This window comes from Saccostrea echinata, unplaced genomic scaffold, assembly GCF_033153115.1.
Source record: "Saccostrea echinata isolate AGI-Se365-2 ecotype Australia unplaced genomic scaffold, CSIRO_AGI_Sech_v1 ptg000054l, whole genome shotgun sequence".
NCBI classification, from domain to species: Eukaryota; Metazoa; Mollusca; class Bivalvia; order Ostreida; family Ostreidae; genus Saccostrea; species Saccostrea echinata.
The window spans coordinates 4,867,807-4,888,851 of NW_026889803.1; the positions used below are offsets into that span (position 1 = coordinate 4,867,807).

General features: G+C 34.2%; 1 protein-coding gene across 1 annotated transcript; it reads right to left on the minus strand.

Annotated features, from left to right (window-relative positions):
* Positions 1 to 11,529: 11,529 nt before the first annotated feature.
* Positions 11,530 to 15,307, minus strand: LOC133206372 (multimerin-1-like). The gene is made up of 2 exons (XM_061342323.1): positions 15,149 to 15,307; positions 11,530 to 11,939 (listed from the first exon to the last, which is right to left on the minus strand). The coding sequence occupies exons 1-2, from the start codon at positions 15,282 to 15,284 to the stop codon at positions 11,530 to 11,532; spliced, it is 546 nt and encodes a 181-aa protein (XP_061198307.1). The 5' UTR covers positions 15,285 to 15,307.
* Between the last annotated feature and the right edge of the window lie 5,738 nt (positions 15,308 to 21,045).

Consider the following 21,045-nt stretch of genomic DNA (forward strand, 5'->3'; position numbering starts at 1 on the left):
AAATTACAAGGATGCATTGCTTTTTGAAAATGATGGAGTTCATTTATCCCAAACAGGGAATGAAATTTATTTGAATACAATTTGTGCAGCAATTGAACAATTTAAATGTACAGGGATACTTGTTTATCCAAAAATCTATTAGTCACATAACTTAAAAGTGGCATGGTCCTGGCATTAGGAACTAACCGCTTCCCCCACTTGGTGGCGGTGGCTGCAATGACCACGTAGTGCATGTGGCCATTTTCGCCATGTGGAAGAATGCGCGGGTTGTTCCTATCAAAATTTGTATACTAAATAAAGATGTACATTTTACATCACTTTACACTCAATTTGAAGTGTACATTTTTGTCTCAGGTTGCCGCTCTGCACCGGAATCTGAGTTTTTGAACTTTGTTTTCTGCATTTGTTTGCAATGACTGAATTTGGACATGTATGTATATATATATATTTTTTTCAAAATTATTGAGCAATTTGCTATACATTTCAGCTTGAATAATTTGCAAATTGGTTCTTTGCCGCTTACCGGAAAGAATAAATTTGCACATATATATTATTTAGTTATTTGTTGTCAGGCAATGATGTGTTTTTGACCTATACCAATTTGGTGTCAATGCACAAATGGCATTTCCATTGTAAAATTATTTTGTAATTAATATTCAGTAAAATTACATCAATTTTACTCATTGCCTAAAAAGCCAAGACCAAGAATTGCCACTTTGGGGGGTGGAATAAAAAGAAAATTTGTTCAAAAAAATGTTTAATAATAAACTTGGAAAATTTTGTTATCTGGTGTTTTATCTTAGGAGGGCATGTTGGAAAAAGCTGGATTGGATTTATGGAGCTGACAATGGTCAGCTCCAATATTGGTGTATGATTCAGTCCACAAATAATTAATTCATTTTCAAGATTTCACCAGGATCGCAGCACTTTTCAGATACCTTAATACTTCTAGAGTTTATATGTAAAAGCTTACTGTGATCCACTGAGTGTATGCCCTTATTAAGACCCTTACATTACTCTACGATGTACTTACATACAAATATACGGCAGTATCAATTAAATAGGAAATATACGGAATATATATGAATAAAATCATAAAGAAGACATTACATCCAAGTCAATGGCCTCATAAATATCTTTAATTAATATTTCATATAATTATAGAATACATTTTTTGTTGTGAAAATATTTCTTGATCCGCCACTCACTGCATACAAACTGCGTCAGGTTGTACGAAATGACGTCATATCGACAAGTTCATCGCGATCAGTGACTTGTTTATACCTTGCTATGTAGAATTTAACGCAAGACAAAACAGCATGTTATAGTAAGTTTAGATGTAGTTTGATTGTTTCCCATAGTAAAAAATAGAAAATTATTTCATTTTGTAGTATTTTTAAGAATTGTCGGTTTTGTATAACGTCATAGTTAAAATTTCCCGTACAAATTAGGCTCCCCCCTTTTGGTAGCCTTAACTATGCTGCCGGGACTTGGCCCTTTATTTTAACAAATTAAACTCCCCTTTACCCAAGGATACTTTGTACCAAGTTTGGTTAAAATTGGCCCAGTGGTTCTTGAGAAGAAGTTGAAAATGTGAAAAGTTTACAGACGGACGGACGGACAGACGGACGACGTACAACGGGTGATCAGAAAAGCTCACTTGAGCTTTGAGCTCAGGTGAGCTAAAAACGGTGTCAATTAGGAACTCCAGCTTCCTTTTAACATCAACTTAGGATACTTTAAGGTAGAATCAGGGTGATTTTTAACAACGTGATTTTGTTGATGACCTATTACAAGATACGAAAATTTCCGACTTCCATTTTTATTGAGGGAGCAGTTGTCCATATTAAAATATAGAGTTTTGAATTTGTCGTAAGTAATGCTTGTAATGAGTGTATAAAAGTCGTACATTTTGATTTTACTGACTTCTGAAAAATTGTCGATTTCAAATTTTCTAAAACTTCTTTAGAGATTTTGTAGAATCCAAATATGATTTACAACACCTATAGAATATGCTGTAGCACACTAGATCGGAATATTTATTTTAAAAAAAAAACACCCGCCCCTCTCTTCCCCGCCTTGGAATAAAATGGTTGTCCCGTAACTTATATAAACTTGTCTTCATAATATCTGACAAATCGATACACCTGTCCAACAAATACGGGTCAACATAATTTTCTGGCAAATCGACAAAGTTTTCTAACAATTCAACATATTTATCTGATCAAATAATTAATGACCAGTTGTCTTCTAACTAGTCGACATAGTTAACATTTAATTTCTTCGACTTAATAAGATGCTATGTGGACTTGCCAGCAAATGACGAATTAACAGTTACTGATCTCGATGTGTCAAATATTATGTCCACTACAGTAATAATAATGACTTGTTAGAAATTGATGGCGATTTGTCTGAAGATAATGTGCCAAATCCTATTGTAGACTTGTAGTAAAGATATTTTGTCAACTTGATGGCAAAAACGTAGTTTAGACAGGTTTCCATGTAGATGTAGATTTTTAGTACGTCAACAATGACATCAAGTCAGCAAAAAGAGTTGACTAGACATTATTAACAGATAAGTGGTTGCAAAACTTTCCCACCGTTATGGCATAGTTGCAGTTATGCACTGTATATATATATGGCAACAAGACAGCAAATTTATACAACAAAATAACTAGATTTCCTGTTTTCCTATATCTATTTGGTACTGATATTCTAATCAACTAGCATAATTAATCTTGTAAACACCAGAGTTCTTACCGAAGCCGCATAAAATACTAAAGCCTTGATTTGCATGTACCTACACATTTCAAAGCCATTTTTTTGGCCCAACAATTTTTTTGTGTAAATATATGGATCCAGTATTAAAATAATAGACTATGGTAAAAGAAATATACTTAATAATTTCTTCTTAATAATTTCACTTCTTAGAAATAGATCACTTTTCATAGATCTGAAGTACTTTAAAAAAAAAAAAAAAAAAAAAAAAAAAACACTTGTTTTCGCAGTCGTGGAACGTCTAAAAAATTTGTTGAGATAAAACAATAAAAATACAAATAAACATTTTAAAATAAAAAACAATATTGAAATTGGTAAAATACTTCACATGAAATAAATCGATCTATTGAGGCATCATTTTTAATATTTACTCCTCAATTATACTTTGAACCAGAAACGGTTTTGAATTCAAAATCGCCATGGTCACACAAGTTGTTGAAAATATTTGCATCAATCTCCGAAGCAATAGCACTCATTTCGGGGATGTCAGCTTTGCTTGTATAAGGTTTGACGAATATGGTTTTGTAAGATTCTGTGTTTTGCAAAATTGTTTCATCTCTATGGTTATCTACAAGAGATGCATCCAACAGGTCTTGGGTGAAATATTTATGATATTTTTCGGACAGGTAGTTTCTGATGGCAAAATAGGGTTGTTTACAGAAAATTGCATCATCCTGTCTACATTCCACTCCAAACACCGGTTCAAAATTAGCATGAACGTTCTGTAGATAAATATTACACTCCGAGTTAGATGCTTTTTCAATAGGAGAATAGCAAGACCATCCCATTTTTGGCAAATTTTGACTAGTGCCCTGTTGGCAATATACATATACACAAGTGTCCATCATTGTCGCGAAGGCAAATATTTCTACTTCTGTTCCCCAAGTGCCAACTTTTCCAATTTCTGACAGTTCAATATACTGGTTTATACTTCTTCTCTCAGCGATGGAAGAAAACTCTGCGTTACGAGATTTCATATATTCCAAAAGGTAGTCTCGTACTATTACATGATATGTTTGTGAGCCAAAGAGACTGTAACTTAGAGCTCGAAATAAACAATTACCATCTCCTCTCATAGGAATCACTTTCAAGGGTTTTGCGTCATAGGCCATTTCATGTATTCTAGATTTTCCATGCAAGTTCTTCACATTAACACCGAAATGTTTTGCATGTTTCATCTGCCATTTGCTATCCACACACACAAATAATTTTTTGAATAATTAGGTTCTTCTATTGTGCATGTTACTGTGTCCTCTTCAACATTTATCTCATTTATCTCATCTTGAAAGCTCCTTGAGAATTCTCCATCATCTATCCAAACATTGAAGCTGTCTTGTATTGCTTCGTTTTTCACCTTGGCAGATACATTATTAGAAAAATCTTGGTTTGGTTGTTCATCTTCTTTAAAGTGGACTTGAGTTTCTTCGTCTTTGTAATAAAGGATGGTGTCATCAGTGTCACTTGAAGACTCCTCTTCCTTACTTTTTGAATCAGGGGATCTATATTTTTTCAATCTTCCTCCGTTGACTGCTCCTTTTAAGCCTTTTAAGGCGTAAACACATACGCCGTTTTTCTGTACTTTCACATTAGTTATCTGGTATGGTCCTAGCCACTTCTTTTCCAGTTTTCCACCTTTTCTGCTGATTTTTCTTGTATTGTGAAGAAGAACACTTTCTCCCTTCTTAAATCTTTCGTTAGAAACACTTGTCATGGCACTTCTTTTGTTTTTTCTGTGCTTCATATATTCTTCTTTTGGCCCTTTTTCTTGCTTCTCTTACAGTCAGGATCGCTTCAGCACGTCGTTTTAATACGAGGTCTTCGTCTTCTACCTGCGTACAAGAACTATCAGTGACAGGAAGATCAAGTTCTACAGGTAATCTTGCCTGTCGTCCATAAACTAAAGAAAACGGATCCATTTGCGTGGACGCATGTTTAGCTGTTCTGTATGCAAAAAGTACCATTGGAATGTGTTCATCCCAGTCATTACTTTTTGAGTTAACAACGTTGGATAGCATAGTGCAAAGAGTTCTGTTGAACATCTCTGTTTGACCAACAGTTTGTGGATGGTAAACTGTTGCAACTCTGTGCTCTATTCCCATTCGTTCACAGAAGCAATCATTTATTTCGTTACAAAACTCTCTGCCTTGGTCGGTAATAAGTATATTTGGTACGCCATGGGTGCAGACAAAATTGATGAAAACGCTCATTACTGATACCGCACTTTTTTCAGGAATACCTTCTGCTTCAACCCATTTCGTCAGGTAGTCAGTAAGAAACTACTATTTAACGATTTCCTGAAGAAAAAATTAAAGTACATTGAAACATTCATCAAATTTAGTGCTTGACGGTACATGAATATTACACTATTGCTGGAGGAAAATGTGAACATAACGTTTCTATCTTTGTTCCATGTAATTGTTGAACCTGTTGGGTTTTTTTTTTATGTTCTGGAAGGTGATTGATATGATAATACTCATAAACGTTCAAAAATCTTCTGCTCTCCAATATGAAAATTGCCTTTTTGATAAATATTTTTCTTTCAATTTGCTCTTATCATAAGTTGCTCGTGAACTTATTACTAGTATTAGAGTTCTTAAAAACTTCCAATGATACAAACTGAACTAATCACTACACCGATCCATTTAGCATAACAATAAAGTGTACCTCAGCTTGATTATTTATTTGTATTTGCTCAAATAGATGATTGCTGTATTTTGTTACTAAGTATGTATTAAACTTATCAAAACATACCCTTATCTATATCATATCCTATATCATCCCTTGACAAATATCAGCCCTCGGCCGTCTGGCCGATATTAGTGTCTCGGGCTGATACAGTGATACAGGATGTATTTTTCTCTATTATTCTGAACAACAAATCTGGAAAAATTCATACTACCTGTCTTTGTTTCTTCCAATGGCCCGATCATATCCATACCAATCTGTGAGAAAGCTTTGTTGGATACTGCTATGGGGCGCAAGGGTTTCTTTGCTTTCTTTAGATGCTCTTTTCGCTGGTAGGTGTCGCATTTCATGACATATTTCTTCACATCATTAAATGACCCCACCCAGTAGTATCGAGAACGGAGCTTCTGCCACCTAAGATTGAAAAAATACTTTATTTTACATTATTTTCAACATAATCCTTTGTAATATTTTTTTTAAATCTGGCCCACCAACATAACAATACATAAATTATACATTACGTTCGGGGCCCCACTCAGTTAAATGCAAAAGTTTTACTGTGAGTGTCACAGGCACTTGGGGAATGGATCCCCCCTTGCCATTTTTTCCTCCTAAATTTTGGGATCGACACACCTTTTTCCTAATTCTGTATTGTAATATGCACTATATTTATCGATAATGTAACCATTTTGTCTTTTAAGCTGTTTTTAAATAAATCCGTTTTCTACTGATCTTTAGATCACCTGAGCCGAAGGCTTACGTGAGCTTTTCTAATCGAAATTTGTTCGTTGTCTGTCGTCATCGTCGTTGTAAACTTTTCACATTTTCATCTTCTTCTCAAGAACCACTGGACTAATTTCAACCAAATTTGCCACAAAGTTTTCTTGGGTAAAGAGGATTCAAATTTGTTCAAATGAAGGGCCACGCCTTCTTCCAAAGAGAGATAATTACGAATTTGTGAAATATTAATGGCATCATTTAAAAATCTTTTTCTCAAGAATCACTGTGCTAGAAAATATGAAACTTACATTCCAATCATCGTGAGGTAGTGTAGATAGATTCAAGTTTGTTCAAATCATGACCCTCGGGGGTAGGGTGGGGCTACAGTGGGCGATCAAAGTTTTACATAGGAATACCTGTGGTGTGTGTAGAAAAGGGTATTTTAGTTTAGAGCATTCTTCAAGGGCGATTGTGGTTTTGCTAAATACTTACGTCTTGTTGATTCCAAGGTGACCTCCATGTACTTGAGCATGTATACTTTTGAGAATGTCCGTCTTTTCGTTTTCTTACACATTTCTGAGATCTTTGTCTTTAAATGTATGGAAAAGGTTACCGTCTTTCACTAGGAACTTCTTGCAATCTCTTCTGAAATTTCTTTTTCTTGTCTCCAACTTCTTCACTACTTTTGGATAAATTCCTTCGGTTAAGTAATTTTTTTTATCTGTAAGATGCGTCTACTCTCCATCGTCGCTTCGAGCTAAGTGACAGACTGGGTTTTATGCAGCAGTCAAGAACTGTCCTTCTTTGATCTCCCTGCAGAACTACAGCTAGAGTATGTAATGGACTAGAAGCTACATTTCTCACCATCTTTGATGTCAACAATTAAAACAACGCGGTTAATGCAACTTGTTTGATCTAAACAACTTAAAAGCGCATTTCTCTTCAAAGAAACCGATGAGAGAGAGAGAGAGAGAGAGAGAGAGAGATCCTGGAGTTTTTCTCGGAGGCGGGGCTGTGGTGTCAAAACCCTCTGAAATATTCTGACAAAAAGCCATAAACAAAATAAATAAATGAAACAAGCAAACAACCAAGCAAATAAAAAGTATGGCATGTCAAACGTTGCAATATTCGATCTTTTCCATTTGTATTGTATAACTTTCCATTTGTATTGTATAATTTTTATTTGTATTGTATAATCTTTCATTTGTATTGTATAATTTTCAATTTGTATTGTATAATTTTTATTTGTATTCTATAATTTTCCATTTGGATTTTATAATTTTCCATTTGGATTGTATAATGTTTATTTGTATTCTATATTTTCCATTTGTGTTGTAAAAAAAATCATTTGTATTGTATAATTTTTCATTTGTATTCTATATTTTCCATTTGCATTGTATAATTTCTTATTTGTATTGTATAATTTCTTATTTGTATGCGATAATTTTTCATTTGTATTGTATCCGAGGATTGTTTATTTATTTCGTTACGAAGGATGTCATTGGTCATAAAATTTAGTCTGTATAAAGGTCTCAGGTGCCCTTCACAAACTTAGTCTGGTACCCTTCCCACAATTCCGATCGCGCACTCTCTACAAACACAAACTCGGCTCCTCTATTTGCGGTGCATGCTAAGGGACGACCATTTGATTCTCGGGGGATGTCGAATCCGATTATTTATTTTCATTCTCTCGCAGGAGAGAATATTTATTTCCAATATGACCAGAGACAAGGAGAAAAACAAAAAGAAGAAAATCCGCCCAAACCCGAAAACTCAGTTTTTTGGGGGTGGGGGTAGTTACCACCACTCAAGGTCAATTTATTTATTTTCTCAGTCAGCATTCCTAAGGACAGATTATTTATTTGCCATCTACCAGCGCTCCCTTTTTAGAATCCAATGACCGTCTAACATGCACGCAAATACATATGCCGCCGAAATATGGCTGAAATATTGCCGACTCGGCGTTAAACAATAATCAATCAATCAATCAAGCAAATACATATGAGTCCAGTTTGCTTTGAGCATCCGGAACATCTTCAACCCGATACAGGCTGAAACTTGACCAATGAAATCCTTCGTAACGAAACAAATAAACAGTCCGCGGATACAATACAAATGAAAAATTATCGCATACAAATAAGAAATTTTACAATACAAATAAGAAATTATACAATGCAAATGGAAAATTATACAATACAAATAAAAATTATACAATACAAATGAAAATTATACAATACAAATAGAAAATTATAGAATACAAATAAAAATTATACAATACAAATGAAAAATATACAATACAAATAAAAAATTATACAATACAAATAAAAATTATACAATGCAAATGGAAAATTATACAATGCAAATGCAAAAGATCGAATATTGCAACGTTTGACATGCCATAAAAAAGGGGAAACGAACCAATGTTGAAAACCAAACCATGTTTTTTGAGGATGGAAGGGCCGCTTCAGAAACTCCTCACATATAATCCTGTGTTTCCCCAGTGGTGGTTGGGGGGGGGGTTATATCTTTGGCTACTTTGTTACAAAAATTAAATAAAGCTGAAAGTCAGGTTTTGTGTGTCTAAGCCAGACATTTTTTGATTAACTCTCCTAAAAATCCAAAACGAAATAAAACTATACAATACAATATATGAACAAAACAGCACAGTCACAAATACAAAAAAATTCTTCATATATATACATAATCTTTAAAATTTACAAGGGATCTGTGTTACCTTGGATGGTACTTATCCCCCCCCCCCCCCTTTCGATCCTCTACTGAACAAAATAAGTAGGTAATGTGGGATTCGTTGTTGAACTGTTTGATTAACTAGGCGAAAAAGATCCCTAAGCTTTTATTTAAAAAATCCGGTTTTCAAGATGGATATACATGTAGTTATTGATATTGTCATGACTGAATATGCATAAAAATGTACGTGCATCATGCGTAAACGTCCACAATATCCCGAGTATTCATATTACGAATTTTAGAAGTATTAAAATAAATGCAATGTTGTAAGCTTATAGCAGATATAAATAAACATATTTCTGAACTAAATTGTATATTGTGTAACTATATATATTAATATTCTAGATTTAGATATATTTCTTTTTAAATAAATATTACATGAAATACTGCGATTTTACGCTAAATTTGAAATTGAAGATATTTATGTAAATATTTTATTCCAAAGATTAAAACTGAATTAAGTGTGTATATTTAATTGAATAAATCACAGTTGTGAATATCGATTCATAAATATGTGTTTTATGCTGTTGAATTTAGAACCGGTTTCATGATCAAAATTCCACGACCCGGCTCACTTTTCAACGGACTAGGGTCTAAATTCAGCACCTTTGGTCTCAATATTCAACGTTGAAAAATGACCCACCCCCCACCCCCCGAGTCAATTTTCAACCCGGGTCAAAATTCAACCTTACACCTGTTCCAGCAAATGCTCTACCAAGCCCCTATCATTACTCCTCACAAAAATATCAACTGCTGTAAAGAAGAAACATCAGACATTTTGAGCTATAGCATATTTGAGAAGTGGTGTAAATCAAATGTGGATTCTTAGAAACTCTAAAGAACTTAAAATCTAAAATCACATTTTTTTTTCAAAAGTCAAAACGTATTACTTTTCTACCCATTAGACAGCCATTCTTCAGGATAAATTAAAAACTAAGCTTTTTGATATATGCAACTGCTTCTTCAAAAAAAAATGGAACTCGGAATTTTTCATATCTTGTTCTGGGTCAACAACGAAATTACTTTGTTAAAAATCACTCTGATTTTACACACACGTACTCTGAAGTTGAGGAATTTGGACTTCCTCGTAGACATTATCTATGAAGTCTTTGAAGACTAGGTCTTCCAATAAACTGTTAGAATTCCGTTGGGCACTAACTGTGCTCTGTTATTAGCCGACTTGTTTTTATATTCCTATGAAGAAGAATTTATTCAAAATCTTATACATGTACATGAAAAGAAGAAAGATACCACAGAGTCTACCACATCTGTTTCATATTTGAATGTTTTACTGTCTATAGAGACAAGGGCCAACTAACAACTAAATTGTATGGCAAACGAGATGACTTCAGCTTTTCCATCGTCAACTTTCCTTATTTATGTAGTAATATTCCGCTATCATTGCATATGTATTCATGTCTCCCAACTTTAGTCGATACCCAAGAGCATGCTCTGAGTACGATCAATTTTTAACCAAGGCCGGCTACTGACAGATAAATTGATGCTATTGGAATTTCAACAAGCTCGTTTAAAGCCATAATTTTGTCAATTCTATGGTCATTATAATGACCTTGTTAGCATATATATCCTATCACTGGGTTGTATTTTGACTGATATTTCATAGCAATTGTTAGGCCCCTGTTTTATACTAAATTTGAGTACGGAATATTCCCTCTATCTGATCAATACATACGCGTCACAAGGGGGGGGGGATTCTTACTCCTCCTAGGCACCTGGCTCCGGGGCCATAAAACTTACACGAGCTCATTTTATCCCAGTCTCACTTTTACAAAAGGAATCATTAGCGGAAAAGTGAGACTGAGATCAAGAGTGAGCTCATCTAAGTTTTATGGCCCCGGGGCCTGATCCCACCTCTGGAATTTCCGGGAGTCTGTGTTTTATGCCCTGTTCACAGATTCATATTGTTTGTAGGTTTTTTGAGATTGATCACTGTTCGTTATATACACCTTTATCATTTTGTTTTTTTCTCAAATTCAATTAAAAATGTAAATATAATCCATGAATCAAATTTTTGTTTGTCACGGTAGCTCAATGGCTCCCTGATTGGAAGGTCGCGTGTTCGAACCACGGCCGCGACTGACCTAAGTCGATAAAATAGGTAGCAACTGTTCCTTCGCCAAGCTCTCGGAACTTTGAAGTGAACGTTATGGGTCCATCGGATGAGACCTTAAAAACCGAGGCTCCGTGTCACGGTAGGCCTTGGCATGATAAAGAACCCTCACTGCTCAATGGCCCCAAGTGCCCTATAAAGAACTAAATTTGAAGCCCGTCACCGGTATATGGTGACGCCTCTATATGAGTCAAGGGGACGTAAAACAACATACAATCAATCAGTCAATCAATCAATTAATCATTTACTTATATAAATGTGTTAACCCAAGGCAGAAGATTGCATATGACTACAAGAGCAGAGGAAAGGGGAAAAAATGAATGTTTACATAAAGAGTGTATCTCAATTAAATTTCCCTCTAGTATACCTTTAATCCTGTTATTGACAAAAAGGAAAATAACTAATATTCAGAAATTTTATTTCAAATTCCAGTAGTTAATTTTTTTTTATCTCATCTCAAGAATCATTTAGAGTTTATAGCCAGAGAAAGAAGTGTATTGTTTATACATGTTTGCTGGTCCACTGAAGACCCCAATCCAAACTTTATCCCTGCGATTTAGCCTTGCAATCGTCATCTTGCTACAAGGAAGCCAGGTCTTGGATACATCCTGACAATGATTCCACGATTTGTAGGAGCCATTTACTACGAGAGATGTGTATGCAACTTGGCCTTCCCAGGCTAGAGTTGTCCAGTCGAATACGTACAGTCCTCCATATGGCGCGGTGAAGATACCAGTGGAAGCGTTGTATCCTTGTCCTTCGTTCAAGTCAACCGTTTCGAACACAACCTTTGTTTTCGTAGCAAGATTCCTTTTATGGTTCTTTAATCTGACGTCAAAGGCAACCATCTGTTCGTTTGCATGTTTTTTCGCATTGTCTGCAAGCAAGAAAAAAAAACATGATGATATGTACAATTGTACCAGATTTTACAACACAGACCTATGATCAAATTTGGTTTCTTTAACAAAAATGCATCAGTTGGAGATGATACATATACAGTAATTTGGAGTGCATCAGAATCATTCTGTTTGACATATCTTCTTTTTTGTATCTTTTATATTTGGCATGTGTTTGTATCATGATAATGCTATGATTCCTGTCACATTTGACCATGACCTTAAATGTCTTTTTTTTTCTTTTGGACGGGAAATCATAAAAACTCCATTCTCTAATTTAAGTATGTTATGTTCAGCATATTAATTGGTAGCATCATCAGAGAATGTGTTACGCAACGGTGAGTTCTGTTATGGCATTGAAATCTGAATTTAATCTATTATGGGGGTATATGTTTGTGTTCTAATCCAACATTCCTAATACACTTAATGAAACATATTTATCTGAGGGAGGAAATAAAGGAGGATTAGGTTTCTTTAGTTTCTAGAGTATTCCGCGAATACTTATGAGACCGTGTTTACATGTGAATAGATCGTCAATTGTCCAGAAACATTGAACTTTGAAAAAGAGCATGAGTTCTAAGATTGGACTTAGAAAGCAAATATTTGAAGAGCATGATATTCCTTGCATTAAATGTTAAGAATATTACATATTCTATGATATCCATGCATTCTTCAACGAGAAAAATAATTGATATGGCTAGGTAGTCTGCTTGTTAAATGAACTTCGTGTCCGAGCCATAATTCTTGAACCATTGTTTAGATTTGGTTAAGGGTTGAGTACTTTTATTATTTTTTTTTTTTTGGTGGGGGGAGGGGGGTTTTCTTTTGTATTGGCCAAGGATTTAAAACTACTAGTATCTTTTGATCTTCAGCCAGGACATACCTCCGAGGTTTAGGTCACTGTGTCATAATGTATTGAAATGGGGCCCTTGTGTTTTTATTCTGAAATTCTTAACTTGAATCAATTAATATTTAACTATAGAACTGCTGACAACCACGGGGTGAGTCAGGACCTTGACGCATGACCATATACGAGTATATCAATGTTCAAGGTCATCTTGTCAATGTCGTCAATGTATAGAAAGAAAATAACTGGAAAGGAGATTTTTTTAATTAAAACACAAAACCAGTTGGTAAGATCAATCACATGCATGTGCAAATTGACTAACAATATTCAGATGCGAAGAAAAACAATCTGGTATTTTCCTTTTTTCTAGCTTGCAAAATCTGTTTTACAGAAGAGCACTGACTGATATTGTTTTACAAGTAATAGCTTTTCAAAAAGCTTGCCTGACTAATCAATCAATATCTATGGAACAGGCGCGCCGGGCGTGCGCCCCCCCCCCCCCCCCCCCCCCCGTTTGAATTTTTTGTATGTGGAACTTATATTTTCATTATCCTAAAATCAAGGAAAAAAACACCTCTTATTTGTAAGAATTCGTGAGCTTCCGGGGGCTTCGCCCTCGAACACCCATCAGAGCTTTGCTCTAGACCCACTGGGGTTTCAATACAGCCCCCCAGACCCCCTGCCCTATACTGCGCCCTCCCTTTATGAAATTCCTGGATCCGCCACTGATAATTCTGAGAAAATAGTTAGATCATTCGTTTTAAAGAAATTCATATTACATGTACTCTCTTACTAGAGGGCGCACTTCTTCATGGTCAGTGATAGATTGATGAGACGGCCTCTATTTATAGACTGGTCTGTTTTCCGTCGTTCTCGACGACGAAGTAAATTATGAACAGTTTCAACTGGGAAAGTTGTGTTGAAGTGTTTGAGACAAAAATGCTTCAATGCTACTCTAGAAATCAAAGTAAATAACCTACAGGTACACTTTATAGCTAGCGCAAAACAAGATACTAATAACACCTCCCACCCCTCACCCCAGGACAAAACTCACGCGATGATGGTCTTACCATATACAAGTACATGTATTATAAATGAGCTTAAAATACATCTTTATATACAGTTTTGAAATTGATTAGTTTTTCTTTTCAATCGATTTCAGGACCTTTCTCAAAATTATAATAACGTACTTTTTATGAATTGAAAACCAGTACAGATCATGATGTCTTCATTTTGCCGATTCTTTACTTAGAACCTTACAGGAGTGAAGCCCATTCCTCTACGGGTACTGACCTACACTCTTGTCACTGTATTAAAAGGAAACCCTTGTTCATCACAAAGCATGAAATAATATGCTACTCGCTGACTTTCTAAGCTTTTTGAAAAAACCTTACCTTGTAACGTACATTATTAATAAATGTAATGTTGAAAGAAAGGCTAGGTGGAAAACAGAATCAAGAAGGGATGTCCCATTTACTGGGTGGAGGGAGTTTGTTTATGATTAGACTAGTCCACTTATGGAATGAATAGTAAGTATAATCAGGAAATCCATTGCTTTAGTGTTGCTTGTCCATATACAATGTATTCTCTTAAAAAAATGAGATAAAATTTACTGTTAATAAAAAATCTGGAGCTTAAGAATCATGTTAAAAGAATAAACTTTATTTATTTCCATACAAGTTATCACACCCATTCAATAGAACAACCCAAGAAAAAGGCGCGAAGATAATTTACATGTGACACTTGGCGCGAAATGATTGTGTCACCCCTTTCGTAGAGGCAAATGGACTGTTCAAGTAGTTTAGAAACGCAGAAAAAATGTTACACGGACATGTTCGTACAAAGAATCGCAAAGAATAAATATGTGCATGCAAAAAAATTGAATGAATTAAACACATCATTATTTTGCATCAGTTATATGATTCTTTCTTCTGCAAACAGTATTTGTTTAAATGCAGGTAACAAATTCCGATGTAAATCAGCTTGCTGAAAATCTAGTTCATTAAGAATGATCGCTTAGTTTCGGATCCCTGAAATATTAATCCTTATACTGCCTGACGCACGTGGCGTCAGGCAATAAAAGTCGGGTACAGCGCAGGTAATAAAATAGAAAAAATAAAAGATAAAAAAAAAAAAATAAAAATGTGTTGATGTTTTAAATTATATTCTTTTTAGCCTAAGACATTTCTGTTGTTTCCTAGGAAGTCGACAGCATCGGAAATTTATCCAATTTACTAAGCTACGGTGTGCAACATCAGCTGACTCGATCATTTTTAAACAATAAATGTTTAATCTTTCTGAACTGATCTCAATCAAATTTTGATATTCAAAAAATGTCCAAACCTGCAACATTTTTACAATCTTTTCTGACAAATCCAACGGAATGACAAGTTTCTGCCACACTCTTGTAATCCTCCCGGAATGTTTTCAGTCCTGGTCTTGGTGATATTTTCTCACACCGTGCATGAATCAACAGCATCAAGAGCACCAATAAAGAACAGGTCCAAGCAGTTGTAATCATTCTGCTAATTAAAAGAAGATGAAATAAATAATATGTACAAGATAAAAGTTCTTCGTAAGTGTAGCTCATTGTAAATATTATAACATTTTAAAAACATATTTCTATCAATTTAATTCAATGGATAAATCCTTAGGCTAGTCAGGACATTTTTTAAGTTACATTTTGATTTAAATAGTATGATTAGATTTTTGACTTTCAGCCGAAAAGCTTCATTTGATTCTTATCAGGGGGTGCTTGCTCCTCCATGGCACCTGATCCCACCTCTGATGTTTTTTTTTAAATTCTTGACAGGGGATGCTTACTCCTCCATGGCACCTGATCCCACCTCTGATGTGAGGTCCATATTTGCTCTGCTCAATATTTGTATTGTTTCAATGGACTTTTGAGCTTGATTACTGTTCGTTATCTTCATATTTCATTCTTCAGTTTCTATGTATAATCATTATGATTATAATAATTCATGCAATAACGTGTTAACAACAACAATAATAATTCCTTTTTCTTGTCTATCTTGTGTCAGGCAAAGTAAAATCTACAAAATGTAGGTTAAAAAATTGAACCACTCTAGACTACTGTTGACTAATGTCAGTATGGTCAATCAAAATTCATGTAAATTTTTTGTGAAAATTCTTTTAAAACTTTTTTGAATTCTATCCCACAAAAAATGAAGCTACGTTATATTTGAATATTGTAATGTATTATTATCGGGTATTACATAAATAGTTACATACCATTCTTCTTATCTAAGACAGAAAAGCAATATCAGTTTATAAAAGTTTGTAACAAAGTTTTTTTTTTCTTTCGTTTTGATATTATGTATCATATTATTAAAACTATCGTTAAGTCAGTTGTTTTTATGAGACTACTCTCGGTCATTCTGGTCTAGATCGAATTTGTATTATTTTGATTATAACTACTTTCTTTCAATTTGAAATTGACTTACCTTTCATGCAGGAGAACAATGAAATGTAAAATCGGTATTACCTCTACCTTTAGAAGCTTTATATATTTATATAAATGTATATATGATATCGGTTAATTGATTGTAACAGCTTGCTTAGAAATACTATAAAAATCTGATACGGCTATCAGAATATATAATATTTGCAGAATCCAAAGCAAAACAGGAAGCTAATATGCATCTTGATGCAAACTTAGATATAGTGAGTTTGTTCACATACTGAGAAATATTTCACCTAGCTAAAAAAAAGTAAATTTTCAATTTTCTCTTGTTGTTTTGTAGCAATATTTATTCTGCAACAAAAAGAGCGAGGTTCACTTTTTGCATAAAATGACCCTGTTCATTTACTTGTTTGTTTGGTTGTTAACGTCCCTTCGGAATTTTTTCACTCGTATTGAGACGCCACCACTTGCCGGTGGAGAGCTGCATTTAGACCTGCACTGAGCACTTACGGCCTCTGGGCAGTGAGAGATCTTTTTTCGAGTCAGCACCTAGTGCGACACGGAATCTCGGTTTATGAGGTCTCACCGAAAGACCGGTCTCCACGTCGCACAGTGGATTCGATCACGCGATGTATGGAACAACTCCCTATGCCGCGACTCTAGAGCAAACGCTCTAACCACTACGAGGCGACGTCCATATACTAATTTTAAAACTAATAATACATGTATACAGTTAAAGTATATCATTGCGGGAGTTAGCAAGATTCCAGTTCCCCAAAGACCAGGGTTACTTCCCGAGGCAAATAGCCCCGGTCTAGGGGAACTGGAATCTTGCTAACTCCCGCAATGATATACTTTTAACTGTTCTATTATACCGATACAAACGTAAAATTTAGAGGATTCAGATAGCGTGATTTCAAAGCAGGGATTAGCTCACTGAACTAACACGGGGATTAGTCCATTCACGTATCATACCAATGTAAAAGTAAAATCTAGAGGATTACGGATAACCGGTACCATACCAATGTAAAAGTAAAATCTAGAGGATTACGGATAACCGGGAATTAGCTTTCGAAGCAGGGATTAGCTCACTTGACTAACGCACGGGGATTAGTCCATTCATAACGATTTCTAAGGAATAAGTCACATCTAGCGATCTAATGTTATATAGGGAAAAATCAGTAAAGGTATAATACTAACCCCATTTGAAATGTTACACTCTGTGTCGAGTTTTCGTAAAAATGTAAAAAATAAAAATGGGTTTTTAAAAAAACCTGGTTGTATATGAGGGCAGCCGGGGTTTAAAAAATGCCGTCAGTAAGGACAATAATCTTGCATCAGTCCTAGCTAACTACAGACAGTCTTAGCATACAAAAGCGTACATGTAATCATGACTTATCTTTAGAATACATGACGTTAAAATTCACACAGCCTGATTTAACCAAGGGCAAATATAACGGGAAATATTTATCTCCAGCTGTAGATCAGGCCAAAAACAAAAAAATTAACATTTGACTTTAAATTAAAAGAAAAGAATATTCTGAGTCTACAGCTTTTAAACACATTAATCTGGGTAGGATTTCGTCTAAGTAGTAGTCACAGCCGGTTAAATTTTTATAGGGGAACATTATTAGTTGTGCGTAATTCAGTAAATGTTGCGCCAATAGGGCACAATGCTTAGAACGTATCTACAACACAGAGTATTTTTTAGGTAATGTGCTGGTCCTTAAGTATGTGTCCAGATCCAAATCCGGGTTGTAGAGACTGGGCCTTTGGATGAGACCGCAGCAACAGCTTGATTTGAACTCACCATTAAAAATTGCTTATACAATAAAACACTTCTGAGTAACAGCAGCTCTGCTGTCCATTAGTTTTAGTTATTAAAACGTAACAATGCGAAGTTTTGACTCCAGATGCGGGCCTCATCCTAGCCCTGGAGATCATAGTTTGAACAACCTTGAATATTTACAATACCATGGTGCATGCAAATCAATAGGAACAAACTGTAAATCTGTCGATTTTGAGAAAAAGATTTTTTTCTGTATACATATCAATTTAAAATTTTGACATCCCTCTAAAAATTGTCTTAAACCAAATGTTACTAAAGGGGTTGAGATTTGAACAAACTTGTATCATCACTCGTTAATTATAAGGTAGCATTTGTATATACTTTTTTATAGCCCAGTTGGATCTTATCTCCCCTTGAAAAGCATGAGGCCCTCCACTTGAGCAAATTTTACTTCCCTTTATAGAGACTTTGTGACAAATGTGGTTGATATTGTCCCCGTGGTTCTTGAGAACAAGATGAAAGTGTGAAAAGCAAAGATAAATTCACTTGAGCCTCTGGATCAGCTAAGCTAAAAAAATAGAAAACACTTACTTTATGAATATTTGCTTTATTGTGTTCATATCCCTTTGAGAAAAATAATTATGCTATGAACATACATATTACATGTACTTTTCACATTCACAAGATATTCCAGTACAATGTAACAATTACTAAAAATAAATATTCTACTATTTGGTAAAAAGAAATATACAACAATAGTAGATCTAACATAATCTCACTAACATTAGTAAGACATCTGTAAAACAGCGATAGTCTCAAACTATAGATTAAAAAAAGCTTTTTCACATCACTGACATAACACAGTCTTCACTTTGGTCAACACTGATTTACAATCTCATGTCATGATGAAAGCATACTACATGTATACTTCATTTTAATAAGCAGTAACAAATTATACTTATGTCAACAAAATATTATTGAGAAGAAAAACTTCATGATTTGTCCCACAAAACTTTGAACTATGTTAGAGACATAATTATGGTGCACTTCTTATATATAAATGAAAGATACATATATGTAGAAAAAATAAAAAATAAACTAAATGAAAACAAATGCAGGCCAAATAAATGTGTCAAAATCATCAGAATGATTGATATGATAAACATTTTGAAAATTCTTGTATCCAAGTTTCTTTTGCCTGCATTAACAGAAGGGTTCATAAACAAATTGTGTATTATACAAAACTCTTGAAATATCTTCTTATTAAAACAAGTAGTTCACAGATAAAATGAACTGGTCTTCAGATACTCTTACATATATGTACTTTAGAAGATTTTCAAAGGAAGGAAGTCATCATATGTCAGAAAGTGATATGCCAAGGCAATTATGCTTCTTAGAGTACATGTACAAAGAAATACTTTGTGCCCAAGCTTTCACTCAGGAGTGCAACATGGATTTTATAGTGGTAAATCAAAACAATTATGGCAACAAATTCTAAATAAATGAATGATTTTTACACTTAACATCTTCATTATGACATACCATATAAAAAAATATTATTTATGCATTGACTTTAAGCAGGACTTTAAGAACTTATCATGAAACTATATTCCCTAGTCTCCAGTGATTGTACCGATACAAGGGAAAGAGGCACAGGATGAACATAAGCAGCAATAATATAAATCTTCTGATATCACATCCAACATGATGTGCAAAATGTGTAAAACACATGTACAATTTAAACTGTTGAGTCATCTTAATATGATAATAAACTACTGAAAAGTCTTTTTCTATGCATTTCATATGCATGAAATTCATAAAACATGCAACATGTATACCAAAATATACAAGTAATTGATTTTTTAAGAAAAAAGAGGGAGAGTTAAGAGCAGTAAATTAAGCATGATTACTTAATGCCATGAAACAGAAAAAAAAAACATTCCTACACCAAAAAACAAATAAGGCACATTTAATACATGAAGCAAGATTAGACATAGTAACTAAATATTGACAGACTAGAAGCAGCATACCGGTGAAAACTAACACAATGATTGCTAATACTGATCTTTTGAACAGTTTTATCATGAACCATGCTTTTAAGTGGCTTGTTAAAACTAAAGAAAATCAAATTCAATCTGAGTTGAAATTTGGCATGATTATAAAATATTTAGGGTAAAATCTAATATAATGAATCAATAACTCTGTTGTGGTGTTACTTTAACTTAGATATTGCACTCATTATAAACAATTTTTACTTCTTCATTCTAGTTTTCTTTTTTTTAACCACGAAAATTAGTTAATGTAATATAATTTATTTCTACTACTACATCGTTTTTCTATAAATTCTATAAATCCCCCCTTTTTAACAGAATAACCCCCTCCCCCCCAAAAAAAAGATCATAAGTCTTTCTCAGATAGCCATGGATAGGATTTTCTGTTTTGAAAATATTTTATAAAACAGAATTAACAAAATCAAAGCCATAACATGACTTAAAGTCAGTAAACAATCAGTAAAATTGTGGAACTTGCATAGCAGCTTAAAATTTGTTAAATGATATTTTTCCCAAATTGCCTGCCAATTTATACACAGTGACAATGTACAGATCAGTCCCCGTAAATAATCATTATGAAAAGGGATAGGTACCAAGGTAAAAATGGTCTTTGCAAATGTGTATAACTTATTCTTCAAACATCTTTTTTTATTTAAAAAAAAAATTACCTCAAAATTGCTACTGTTGTGCATGATTATTCACAACCTACATTACACTATCTATACTATTCAACAAGAATGAAACTTCTTCGGTTACTTTTCTTCACAACTTGCAAAAGCAAATGGTTAAAAGTTTCCAAACTTCATACATCTCATCCATGGTATGACAGATCTATTTGTTCAACCCATTCATTCAATACATACATGTACTGTATCAATTTTCATGCAACATCAAAATACTGGAAGTAAACTTACAAAATTTAAAGCTAATCATATATACACTCCATGCATCATGATACATGTACACCAGATACAAA